The sequence below is a fragment of the Hemitrygon akajei genome, chromosome 2 (assembly GCF_048418815.1).
Source record: "Hemitrygon akajei chromosome 2, sHemAka1.3, whole genome shotgun sequence".
NCBI lineage: Eukaryota > Metazoa > Chordata > Chondrichthyes > Myliobatiformes > Dasyatidae > Hemitrygon > Hemitrygon akajei.
The window spans coordinates 131233368-131247149 of NC_133125.1; the positions used below are offsets into that span (position 1 = coordinate 131233368).

Consider the following 13782-nt stretch of genomic DNA (forward strand, 5'->3'; position numbering starts at 1 on the left):
AGGGCACCTGTGTAAGGAGAGGTTGGGCAAACCTGGGTTGCTTTCTCTGGAGCAGTCCAGGTGGAAGGGAGAACTGATAGAAGCTTGTAGAGTTATGAGAGACATAGATAAAGTGGACAGTGGTACGAAAAAGGAATTAGTGCTTTCCCGGCGTACATGACAAATAAATCTTCTCAAGCTTCTAGTCGGATACAGATATTGATAGTAACTGACAAAGCATTGGTTATAATCAATACCTTAACGTGGCTGAAAGTCTGAGAAAATTTTATTTGTGGATGCCAGTACTTTCCCCCGTGGGTCACTGAGTCTAATATAGAGCATAAGTACATAACGATTAGGAGTAGGCCATCTGGCCTGTCGAGCCTGCTCCACCATTCAATAAGATCATGTCAGATCTGGCCATGGACTCATCTCCACATACCTGCCTTTTCCCCATAATCCTTAAGTCCCCTACAATGCAAAAATCTATCCAACCTTGTCTTAAATATATTTACTGAGGTAGCCTCCACTGCTTCACTGGGCAGAGAATTCTACAGATTCACCACTCTCTGGGAAAAGCAGTTCCTCCTCATCTCTGTCCTAAATCTGCTGCCCCAATCCGTGAAGGTGAAGGGGGCAAGTTCAAAGGAGATGTGCAGGGTAAGTTTTTGTACACGGAATGGTGGGGTGTCTGGAATGTTCTGCTAGGGATTGTAATGGTGGCAGGTGCACCCCAGAGGCATTTAAGAGGCTCTTTGGTAGGCTTAACTTTATTTTCACTGGGATGTGTTTTGAAGTTTGTTTGTGGAAGCAGCACAGTGCAAGACACAAAAATTTCTTTGTTACAAAGAGTAAATAAATAGTGCAAAGAGAAATAACAAGGTAGTGTGCGGTGAAGGGAAGGATATGGACATTGTGTAGGCAGTAGGGATGAGTGTAGTTCAGCGTTTAATTAAATTGGCACAAGATTCTGGACCAAAGGGCTGGTTTCTGTACTGTACTTTTTCATTCCATGTTGTTTTATGTTCTGAATGTTGATGCTTCACTGACTACATGTTTTCACTTGTACCCGTCCCAAGACAACTTTGGTGCGGATGAGTGCCAGCAGCTCCACTGATGTCCACACCCTGAGTGTCAGTCTTGAGAAATCGAAGGCCTAATGAAATCAAATATCAAAACCTCACTGGTCTGCGGAGAAAAAGAAAATAATGAATTAGACCATGTCTCAAATTTGTCCGTTTGGATACTGCTGTACCTTTGTGTCTCCCTTCCCTCAAGGGTGGTGTATTTTTTTGTTCTCACTGGAAGTGGACATTGCTGCTTGGACAACATTTTTTTTTCTCGTTCTTACTTTCCTTCAAGATGGCTGCTTTGCCACCTTGAACTGCTGGCGTAATGAAGGTGCTGTTGGACAGGCAGGCCCAGTGCCAGTGAAGAAATCGCAGTGAAGCTCCTGGCCAATATTGTGCCCATTTTGGAGAGGAATTTGGCAGTCAATGGCATTTACATACAAGTGCTATTCTTGTCCTTCAGGTGGTAGAACTTTGGGAGGCCAGGACAGATTCTGTCAGTGCACTTTGTTGATGATGTGCTCTGTGAGCTGGGGGCAAAGGGATGTGTAAGGCAGTGAATGCGGCGCCAGTCAATTAGACTGATGTGAAACATCATGAGCTTTGTTGGAGCTGCCCTCGTCCAGAGAAGTGGAAAACATTCAATTGCACCCGTAGTCAGTGGAAGGGCTTTGGGCAATCAGAATGAGCTGTTTTGCCACAGGGGTCGGGGCCTTTTTTCTGGTCACTACAGCATTTGTGGAATCACGGCAGCTTGGTCAGGGAAATGAGAATAGAAGTTTAACCAAGATGTTGTCATTGGATCTCAAAAAGAAAAGGAGTTGGAAGTGGAGTTGAAATGACCATTGCCTGCCACTTGTTAGTGCAAATGTTGTTGGGTTATTAGTGTCTCATGTACAGTGAAAAGCTTGCCTTAAATACTGTATACAGAACAAATCTCTATCTCTCTCTATCTCTCTCTCTCTATCTCTATCTATCTCTCTATCTATCTATATATATATATATATATATATATATGGTAAATGCAAGCAGGCCTTTTCCTCTGAGGTTGGATGAGACTAAAACTAGAGGTCATAGGTTAAGGATGAAAGGTTAACTATTTAAAGGGAACATAAGGGAGAAGCTCCTTGCTCAGAGGGTGGTATGAGTATGGAATGAGCTGCTAGTGGAAATGGTGAATATAGGTTTAGATGCAACATTTTAGAGTATTTTGATCAAGAATCTGTAACAATTTGGCATAGACTAGATGGGCCAAAGGGCCTTTTCTGTGCTATACTGTGGTATGACTCAAAAAGCAAAGATCACTAAGGGTATTTCAAGCAATAAAGAAACATCTTGTTTAAAGCAATCACATGGATAATCAAAACCACAACTTTGGAGTAAAAAAACTGGGATTTTAGATGGGAGGAGAAGACATCAGAAAACCTCAAGTTGACTTTGACAAGATAATCCTTTAAATCGTTTATCTCAATCAATAAACAAATACAAGCTCCCGAATCATTGGCTGATGTTCCTGGGGGCAGTTTTAATGCAAAATTTAGTGAGTGTAGTTGGTTGTGAAATCAATTGCAGTCAAACAGAGAGAAAAGAATTCACCACAGGCATATTATGTTTTTATTCCAGCAGTTCATTAATCATGCATTTCTCAAATCTCTTGCTGGTTCTTTACTGTTCCAATTCTGTGTAAAATGGCCATTTTTATGTGAGGCAGCTGCTTTCCCCTGGAGGAGTACTTCCTATGGGGGATCAGTCCCATCCTTTAATGTCTGTCTGCAATCTGGCCCAAGCCACTTGCAGTTTCCCTGGCTGAGTTCAGAAAGGGTGTTTTCTTTCAAACAAAACAATAGCAGGGCAGGTCCTCTTGGGCCTACAAGCAAGGGGCAGGCTGAGTCATCACCCCAAATTGGACAACTGAGTTAACAGCTCACGGAGAGGGAGAAAATGCAGATGCTGGGTGTCTGAAGTAAAAATAGAAAACAGTGGGAGTATTCAGTAGGTCGGGTAGCATCAGTTTGTGATGATTGAAGTTGTGGGAATCTTTTTTATGCAGTGAATTATTTAGGGTGCCGAATGCACTCCTGAGAAGAGTGGAGAAGGTAGGTACTACTGTAGTGCTCTTAAAAAGTAACTGGTAAAAGACCTTGGAGGAAAGGATTTGTGGGATCCCAGGGAGAGAATGAAGACATAGGAATGGCTCAATCTGTAATGCGTAGATCTGGCACAGACATGATGGGCCAAGTGGCCTCCTGTGCTTCTGCATTGTGCTATTCAGCTCTGGTGTGTGGCACAAATGTGTGAACTGCATGGATTGTTGATTGTGGTGGTTGGGGTTTTGTTAGACTTTTCCGGCTGGATGTCTGGCTGAGGGTGTGGTGGGGGGGGGGGGGTGCAAATGGACCTTTGACTCATAACTCCTATTTCCTTTGCAGTGGTCGGACGCCTTTGAAAACATAATGTTAATGCTCGACGGGATGCCGGCAGGGAGAGTCAAACCCGAGCTCCTAGACTCTGAGAGGGGGGTAAGTCAAAGTGTGCAGATAAATCCCTTTCTCCCAGCAGCAGTAATTACTTCCAGACAACATGGTCTCCTTACAGCCTAAACCACAAAGTGTGCTCATCCATCTCTGGCCCTCTTCTCCTTCTGATGATGTGTAGTCTGACACCTAGGAGGCCGACATGATATCGCCATACTCAAAAGCCAGGGGAGAAAAAGTGTTAGTGAAGGAAGTTCAAATGCTCCTTAAAACAGATTGCAGTTTTTTTGTAAGATATTCATATTTTATGCACCTCCATCTACTCTATCTTGTACATATAATGGCTCAGTGAATGGCAAACTCCTTTACCCACCAGCATCTTATTAATAACCACAATATCTGTGCTGGTAAAACAGTAAGATAAGAAAAGGATGAAGAAATTACAAATCTACAATAAAATTAATACTAAAAAATTAAAATCTAATAATCTAATTTCTTCCTACATAAGCTGAAAATTTATAACAATAGAGCATCTGTAAACTTCCTTCAAGTGCATTTGTTGGTATTTTGCTCTAAAATTAGCAGCATGCCTTTGCTACCTTGGGATTCTGTGGAATTTCCTCCCTATGGCCATCTCCACCCCTCCCCCCTTACAATGTGGCTGTAAACCAATTATTTAAAAAATGAAAGTGATTTAGGGACAAAACTCCTTATTTTAAACGAATAAGCTAGTGTTGATGATCAGAGACATGCAGCTTGGAGTGTTGTTAGGCTGCAGATCACAGAGCTGGGGGAGATGGTTGGTGAACAAAGGAGGCAATGTCATATTTTTGCACTGTGCCTGAAATTCCTTAAATCAATGGAAGCAGCTCAAAGGTGATTAGGAATAAGCAATTAATACTGACCTTATAATTCAGAAAATACGGAAGTTGAGGGGAAGAGGAATTCCACACAAGAGGGATATCACTTGCTGAAATTTTAAACACAACATGTTCTGCGATGTTACTGCTTTTTGAGGCGGAGTGGGACAAAAATAGCTGGAAAAACACGATCATCCAGTGTGACTGGACAGTTCTAAACTCATTCTAAGAAACTGCTGGAAATTAAACAGTTGGGCTGTTTATAGGCATGGAAAGGCATTCCTAAACTTCACAGAGTGGAAGTAAACATTGCCAATAACAGAATATTAAAATGGAATGGCATTGAATGAAAACCATTAGCTATTCATATTGGCTTTCATTCAAAATTTCCTCCCATGTGACATATCAAAGGCAATTTATTTCTCATGCAGGAGCTTTATTTCAGGTTTTTATTTTATAGAGCATTAATTCTGTTTTACATTTTATCAAATAATAAATTAATGCAACATCTCTGTATAATGCAAACTGAACTGCAGTAACATAACCCCTGACCGAGGATAGGTGCTATTTTACTAAACTAAAAGCATTTTCAAAATTGTGGCTCTTGTGTAGAATTTTGCATTTATTCAATAAATTCTTCATAAATACAATTGGATTTAACTGTGGAACCACTCACGCAGTGATCCCTTAAAATCCCACTGTATATCCAAAATTGACTTGACAGCCAATGATAACTCAGATTTTTATATTCACTTAAACCGTTAATGTAACAGTTGACTTAAAATTAACTCTGAATAAAGTGGAGCCAGTCATAGATTTATTCATTAAATAAATATTACATAATAGGTCCTAGAATCTACAGAACCCAAACAACCATCTGGACCAACAGTACTACTATGCCAGTAGTTGTTTTCCATATAATTTTCCTGTCACATTATTGCATCCAAACACATCATCCTATTCTACTCTCCCCTCATGTGCTTCCTGAGTTTCTTTTTATAATTTTGGTGTGGCTGTTCACCTCAACCGTACCAGGTTGTATTTTCCATGTTCTCGCCACAAGCCTTCTCCTGAATCCCTTACTGAATTTGTTGGAGATACTTGTATCTGTGGCCCCAGTTTTGGGGGAAACCTTAGCAGTGGAATTAGACTCTGTGGCAGCCATTTTGTTCAGGATGCTGGGAAAGCTTTGAGAACACCACAACGCGATTCACTGCACATGTCCAGCCGTGTAATGCGCGTCAAGTAAGATGCCCTCTTTTTTAGGGCTTATGGAGTGCCTGCTGTAAAGATACAAGCGATGGCATAGATTAGCGTGGAATACAGTGCAGGTTTTACGCCACCTTTGCCACTTTAGATCATAATATGAAATAGGCTGTAGCATCTGGTTAATTTGCTCTGGCTGTTGCTGGCTTTCTGAGATTGATTGCAGAAGCCCCTACGGGCATTGTGGGAGGATATTTATTAACCAGTGTTCTGTAGTTTCTTCCTGATATACAAGACTGGTGAATGAGCAGAGGCAAATTCAGACCAGGAAAGTGAGGGTTTGGATGGGGCAGGGGTAGGAATCTCAGCAGGAGACTTTGCCAGCGCCGGCCACTCTGGGTGTAATGTCTTTGGTAAGGAACACACTGGGAGATGCTCATGCTTCTACAAGACAGGGAATTGGCCACCAGTTGTAAGGTTTCCATCTATTCTATCCCTTTTACCTGTGCTTGGCCAATATCCCTCGAACCTGTTCAGTTGATAGAAATGTGAAACAAAGGAAGAAAGCAGTGAGGGGTTCACATTCCACAGATGCTGCCTGACCTGCTTAGCTTGTGCAGCAACTTGTTTGTTTGTTTGTTTATTTATTTAGAGCTACAGCACGATAACAGGCTCTTCCAGCCCAATGAGCCCGTGCCACTCAATTACACCCATATGACCAATTAACCTACTAACCTACTCATCTTTGGGCTGTGGGAGGAAACCGGAGCACCCGGCGATCACGGGGTGAATGCACAGACAGTGGCAGGAAATGAAACAGGGTTGCTGGTGCTGTAAAGTGTTACGCTAACTGCTACACTACTCACTCCCCATTTGCTTTGCTTAATAATACTGTTATGATACTAATACTGTGTTGGAGTTAAGCCTCTAAGATTAAGGGAAGGGGGCAGCTTAGAAATGGTTGTTCTATTTATAGGTGGAGAGTCAGAGTTTATGCCAGTAGATATTTAAATGGTGTACCTTAGTTTGTGCAGGTGCGTGACATTATGTTCACATAATGACATTATGGAAATATGATGTCATGATTGCATTTCCTTATGAAGGTCATTCTGTATTCTTAGCATTAACTTTTGTCTATTGATTAGCATTAAAATCTTGCATCAGTGAAAGACATTTTGGGTACAAGGATCATGAAATGTAGGATTAAAGAGAATCCCAAGGCATTCTATACATACATCAGGAGTAAGAGGAAATCCAGGGAGAGAGTTGAGGAGGGAGCATTTACTTGGATGCAGAGGATGTGGGTGAGGTCTTTAATGAGTACTTTACAAGGAGAATGACATTGAACACCAGGAGATCAAGGCTGAGAGTATTAATATGCTCAGGCCTTCAACGTAAAGGAGGAGCTTTTGTTATATCTCTTAGTTCCCAGGGGCTGATGGGATATGCCTCAGGTGTTTGAGAAAGGAAGGAGAAGAGATTGCTGGGGCCTTGACCAGTATACTATGTCCTTGTCACAGGCAAGGTCCCAGAGGTCTAACAAGCAGCTAATATTGTTCCGTGATTCAAGAAGGGAACCAGGAATAATCCTGGAAACTATAGTCCATTGAGTGTCATGTCAGTAACAGAGAAGCTACTAGAGAGGATTCTTATGGATAGGATTTATGAGCATTTGGAAAACCAAGGCCTAATAAGTGAGAGCCTTCACAGCTCTGTGCATGGCAAGCTGTGTCTTACTAATCTGATTTTTTTTTTGATGTGGTGGTTGATTGATGGAAAGTAGAGCTGTGGATGTTGTCTACATGGATTTTAGTAAAATGGTTGACAAGTTACCTCATGGGAGGCTCATCCAGAGGATTAAGATGCATGGGAACCACGGTGAATTGGCCACTTGGATTCAGAACTGACTTGCCCACAGAAGACGAAGGGTAGTGTTTGAAGGAACTGGAGGTTTGTGATTGGTGATGTTACGCAAAGATCAGTACTGTGACCACAGCTGTTTGAGATTTGTATCAATGACGTGGATGAAAATGTACATAGGTGGGTTGGTAAATTTATAGATGGTATGCAGATTTGGTGGTGTTGTAGTGTTCTAGCAAAGAATACAGTGGGATGTAGATCTGTTGCAGATATGGGCAAATAAATGGCAGATGGAATTTAAAATGTTAAGTGTTGCACCTTGGTAGATCAAATGTTAAGGGCAAAAGATTCTTCAACAGTGTTGATGGACAGAGGAATCTCGGTTTCCAAGTTCCTAGCTCCCTGAAAGTGGCTGCACAGGTTGATAAGATGGTTAAAAAGGAATATGACATACTTGCCTTCATAGTCGAGGCAATGAGTTCAAAAGTCAGTAAGTTATGTTGCAGTTTCATAATTGCATCGGGAATAATGCATAGAGTTCTCGTCGCCTTACTATGGAAGAATGTCGAGGACACTTACCAGGATACTGTCTGGATTACAGGGCATGTGCTAGAGTGAGAGATTGGGCAAATTTGGGTTGCTTTCTCTGGAGCAGCAGAGACTGAGGGGAGACTGTACTTCCTTAGAAGGTTGGTGTCATTCAATGTCTGTAGTGAGATGCTGAAGATGTTCTATAGGTCAGTTGTGGAGAGCGCCCTCTTCTTTGTGGTGGCGTGTTGGGGAGAAAGCATTAAGAAGAGGGACGCCTCACGTCTTAATAAGCTGGTAAGGAAGGCGGGCTCTGTTGTGGGCAAAGTACTGGAGAGTTTAACATCGGTAGCTGAGCGAAGGGCGCTGAGTAGGCTACGGTCAATTATGGAAAACTCTGAACATCCTCTACATAGCACCATCCAGAGACAGAGAAGCAGTTTCAGCGACAGGTTACTATCGATGCAATGCTCCTTAGACAGGATGAAGAGGTCAATACTCCCCAATGCCATTAGGCTTTACAATTCAACCACCAGGACTTAAGAACTTTTTAAAAGCTATTATTAATGCTTTTTGAGATAGTGATTTAGATGCATATCATATTTTTTACTGAGTTAAGTATTGTATGTTATTAGTTTTGCTACAACAAGTGTATGGGACATTGGAAAAAAAGTTGAATTTCCCCATGGGGATGAACAAAGTATCTATCTATCTATCTGATAGAGGTTCATTGGGTTGAGAGGAATAGTTGGAGGAGACAGATAGTATCTTTTTCCCAGAGTGCATGAATTTAAGGTGAGAGAGGGTAACTTCCAAGGAGATGTGAGGAGCAAGATTTTTTTTAGTGGTGGATGTCTGGAATGTGCTGCCTGGGGTGCTGGTGGAGGCAGGTACATCAGGGACTTTTAAGATATGCTAATATAGGCACATGAATTTGAGGAAAATGGAAGGATATGGACTATCTAAATGGAGTCAAGTTAGGAAAAGGGGAAGCACAACGAGATCTAGGTGTTCTTGTACATCAGTCAATGAAAGCAAGCATGCAGGTACAGTAGGCAGTGGAGAAAGCTAATGGCATGCTGGCTTTTATAACAAGAGGAATTGAGTATAGGAGTAAAGAGGTCCTTCTGCAGCTGTACAGGGCCCTGGTGAGACCCCACCTGGAGTATTGTGTGCAGTTTTGGTCTCCAAATTTGAGGAAGGACATTCTTGCTATTGAGGGAGTGCAGCGTAGGTTCACAAGGTTAATTCCCAGAATGGCGGGACTGTCATATGTTGAAAGATTGGAGCGACTGGGCTTGTATACACTGGAATTTAGAAGGATGAGAGGGGATCTGATTGAAACATATAAGATTATTAAGGGATTGGACACACTGGAGGCAGGAAGCATGTTCCTGCTGATGGGTGAGTCCAGAACTAGAGGCCACGGTTTAAGAATAAGGGGTAGGCCATTTAGAACAGAGATGCGGAAAAACTTTTTCACCCAGAGAGTGGTGGATATGTGGAATGCTCTGCCCCAGAAGGCAGTGGAGGCCAAGTCTCTGGATGCATTCAAGAGAGAGTTAGATAGAGCTCTTATAGATAGCGGGGTCAAGGGATATGGGGAGAGGGCAGGAACGGGGTACTGATTGTATATGATCAGCCATGATCACAGTGAATGGCGGTGCTGGCTAGAAGGGCCGAATGGCCTACTCCTGCACCTACTGTCTATTGTCTATAGTGCAAGCAGAAGGGATTAATTTGGTTACTAATTTAATTTGTCCGGCACTACATTTTGAGCTGAAGGGCCTGTTCCTGTGCTGTACAATATTCTATGATTGCAGTAGTGTTGATTTCTCAGTTTTTAATTAGCATGCAATTACTATAATCTGTAACTTGTACTATATATACAGTATATTATCATGCCACTATTAAAGCAGGTTGTATGTTTAAGAGTTTAGGTACTAAAGTTATCTCATTTCTTTTACCCATATTAGATATTTATGAAATACTTATAAATATCAGTTCAAGGTTTCAAGTTATACTGATTTTTACTTTTTTAACAACATATTAAAAAAAAACTTAAATCCAGATATATAATTATATCAAAGATGTCTTTGGAGGTAAATATCATGTAGGGAGACAATACTAAATGTGTGATATTGAACTGTCTAACTGTGAAATATCCTGGCCAGTGCTTTCAGCAGTTGATTCAATGGGGAAAAAGCAGGGAAATTGTACAATAGGCAGCAGCTAAACAGATAAATGTCATTTTGTAACAGCAAAACCTCGAGCCTCAATTTTGGTCATTTCTTCATGTTGAATTCTCCAGATTGGCCTTATTCAATATAGCATTCATTTTCAAAATAAATGCTTCCTTTTAGACCCATTTTTCAGGCAGGTTTGTATGCGTATTTGCTCTCAGGCAATGTGATAGATGAAGTAGTTCATTTTCAAGCTCAAATTGAAGATTCTGGCTGTGTTTCAGAGCTAGTTTAAGGAAACTGATGACCTAGCCTGAGTTCACTGCCTGGCTGCAGTGTTGTGGCACTGTTATGTCTAAGAATGTAGAATTTAACTTGATCATATTTTCTTAAAACATGAGGAAAACTGACAGATCAACCAAACTGTTGCTGATCAAATGAACCTATTCCCTTTAAGAGATAACGTGATCTGGTAAAAACATGGAAGGATTTTGTGTCTAAGCCAACATAATGACAGATGGAAAATAGTGGAATTTTTATTCCTAATCAATGGTTGTTAATTAGTTTTTGAACATTAGTCCATTAAAATCTTGTTTTGAGGCAAATCCTGGTCTCTTGAAGCTGCATCTTAAGATAAACCGAAAACTTCAATTAGCAGTTCAATTATACTTGCTATGGTAAATTGATGCTTTAAAAATCAAATGAAAACCTGAAATGTTTGTTATGCTATAAATATTTATGACCTTAAATGTGGCCTGCGCATGCTGTACCTGCAGTTAGATCTGTCTGATCAGAGTGGGAGGGGGAGGGAGAAGGGAAGGGAGAGTGTAGTAGGCCTTGAAGATAAACTTTTCCTGGTCAGTAAAAAGTGTGGGAGGGTTTTGCCCACAAGTTCCTACCTTCCTTTAGTTTCTCTGAGGTCGAGGAGGCCTGGTCAACCAAGGTTAACCCTAAAATGAACATAAAAGAAATAACAGACTTAAAGGAGTGACCCATGGTTGCGAACATACTGTCTGGGCTATCTCATTCCACAATCAGTCACGAGTGGCTGGTTTTGAGGTGATTTGGTTTTTGATTGAGATGTGTGGCAAATGTTTACGTACCCTCTGGTGATTATTTTTGAGGCTTAAAATGATCACTTATGACTTATTACCATATCTCTTTCCTAAGTTTTTCTTCAATGATTCAATATTTTGTTTTTATTCCCACCGTGCTGTTTTATTGCTAAATTTACATTATTAAGTGGAGTTCTTCAAAGAGAAAACAAGTTAAAAGTGCAGGAGATGTCTAACCAATCGTGCAGAGTTTTTTGCGGAAGGACAGCTGTTGAAGGCAAGGTAGTGGATGGTGTTTACATGGGCTTGACAAGGTCCCGCATGGGAGGTTGGTCAAAAAGGTTCAGTCGCTTGGCTTTCAAGATGAGATAGAAAATTGGATTAGACATTGGCTTTGTGGGAGAAGCCAGAGAGAGGTAATTGAGGGTTGTCTCTCTGATTGGAGGCCTGTGACTAGTGGTGTGCCGGAAGGATTGTTGCTGGGTCCATTGTTGTTTGTCATCTACGTCAGCGATCTGGATGATAATGTGGTAAACTGGATCAACAAATTTGTGGATGACACCAAGATTGGGGGGGGGGGGGGGGGTTAGACGATCAATAAGAAATATACATATATTAAAAAAAGAGGGCAAAAATAGTGAGGCAATTTTCATTGTCCACAAAGAAGTCTGATGGTGGAGGAGGAGAAGTTGTTTTTCCTGAAACAAATGCCATCAGCCCCTGAACCTCCCTGTTGGTAGTAATGAGAAGAAGGCAAGTCCTAGATGATGGGGGTCCTTAATGATATCTTTTTGAGTCATCGATTTTTAATCATGCCTCAGACACAAATTGGAGGATAGGCTTAAATGTCCTGTGTAATACAATGGTACACAGTGTTTGAAATAATGTCAGCCTGTAGCACAACAGACACAAGATGACAACAGTGATTTGAGACGTAGTGTTATAATGACAAAATATAGAGGTTAGGCAGAGGTCACAATAATGGTGGGAAGAGAAAAGTCTACCTAACTCAGTTCTTAACAAAACACAGAGCATGATTGTCTGAGATTCTGAACACCTAAGCCGACGTTCTCGCTGGGGACAATGACTAAATGATGCAATTACATAAATCAATACAACATCTTCATCTCTCATTATCGTTTATGTTCGCTCAGAGACATTAAGTTCCATGCTGTGGCAGCAGAAATTCAAACATTTCACCCTTTTTTTTTCAAATCCTCCAATGACCTTGGCCCTTCACATTCAGTAACAACCTCAGGCGTGTCATCCAGCACCGAAACAGGGCCTTCAGCCCATCATGCCCGTTCTGACTGAGGTATCAATCCTCACTACCCCACTGACTGGTAATCAGTCCCTGGTTTTTCATGCCTATCCAAGCTCAGCTTGATATCACTGAAATGCTCTGAAACTCTCTGCCTCCACCACCTCAGTCACAATCAGGTTTATTATCAGGTGAAGTTTATTGTTTTATGGCAGCAGTACAGTGTAAGATATAACAAATTACTACAAGTTTCAGTAGAAAGTAAGTAGGTAGTACAATAGAGGAATAATGAGGCATGTTCACGGGTGGTCAGTAATCTAATGGAAACAGTGAAGTATCTGCTTCTAAGGCCTCCTCACATTCCCAATCTTAACCATTGTCTGAGTGAAAGCATTCTTCTTTGGATCTCTTAAACCTTTTACCCGTCACAATAAACTTAAACTCCCTAAATTCAGATACCTTTGCTTTGGGAAAAGTTTCTAGTTATCTGCCACATCCATGCCCTTCATAACTTTGTATACTTCTGATTTAATGCACATCCCCAGCTTTATTAAGCCCACGTTGTGTCTCTGCCAACATCTGCAAAAGCCCAACTCTTTTTCCTGCCCTAAAATGTTCTGTAAGCTTTGCTTAATGGGGTAATGTTTTTTGGGAAGCTTTTGTGTTCATTGTTGACCGACAACATTCCTGTATGGTGCCGAGATTGTTTAAACACTGAAAATAGATTATTGAAGGTCTTTCAAATTGACAGTGGGAGTAGAAGAAAAAATGGGAATTAGATTGGTTTGGTGTTTGGAAAATTATTACAAGCCTGCAATTGTTTCGTAACTGTGTCATCCTTTCAATACACAGTGTGGATTACTTTTACTTTGTTTTCTACCAAATAAGAAAAAAAATTATGTTTTCGTAACTCTTTAAGGCATGCCTTTGATTTATATAAAGAGTGCTTCAGATGGTTAACTCCATTTTGAAGTTCGCACCGATCACATTGATTTCTGTAGGATCTTAGAGAAATCTTCTGAAGCATTCCAGAGAAAAATTATGATTGCCATCCATAAAAAAAGACAAGACAGTGTGACTAAGGAGCAGTTGTGATTTGGCCAGGCAGCATGTCCTAAGTAGTAGTTAGCTGATTAACTAGTTAATTTATTCTTGACTGAATAGTTTGAGGACAGAATGTTGGTCTCCGGACTTTTCTCTAATTAAGACATTGAGCATGAGGCTCACTTGATTTTGCTGTTTATTACTTCACTCGAATTTTTGATGCTCCTCCTGTTTTGCACATAGCTTGCAGGTTAGTACCAAA

General features: G+C 41.0%; 1 protein-coding gene across 4 annotated transcripts in view; it reads left to right on the forward strand.

Moving 5' to 3' along the window:
• klf12b (Kruppel like factor 12b) overlaps positions 1-13782 on the forward strand; it is a 264047-nt gene that overhangs the window by 133116 nt on the left and 117149 nt on the right. For all 4 annotated transcript variants that reach the window (XM_073028016.1, XM_073028008.1, XM_073028023.1 and 1 more), the window contains one exon: positions 3479-3568. In XM_073028016.1, the coding sequence (XP_072884117.1) occupies positions 3503-3568 (66 nt within the window). In that variant the 5' untranslated portion in view covers positions 3479-3502. The remainder of the gene's footprint in view (positions 1-3478; positions 3569-13782) is intronic.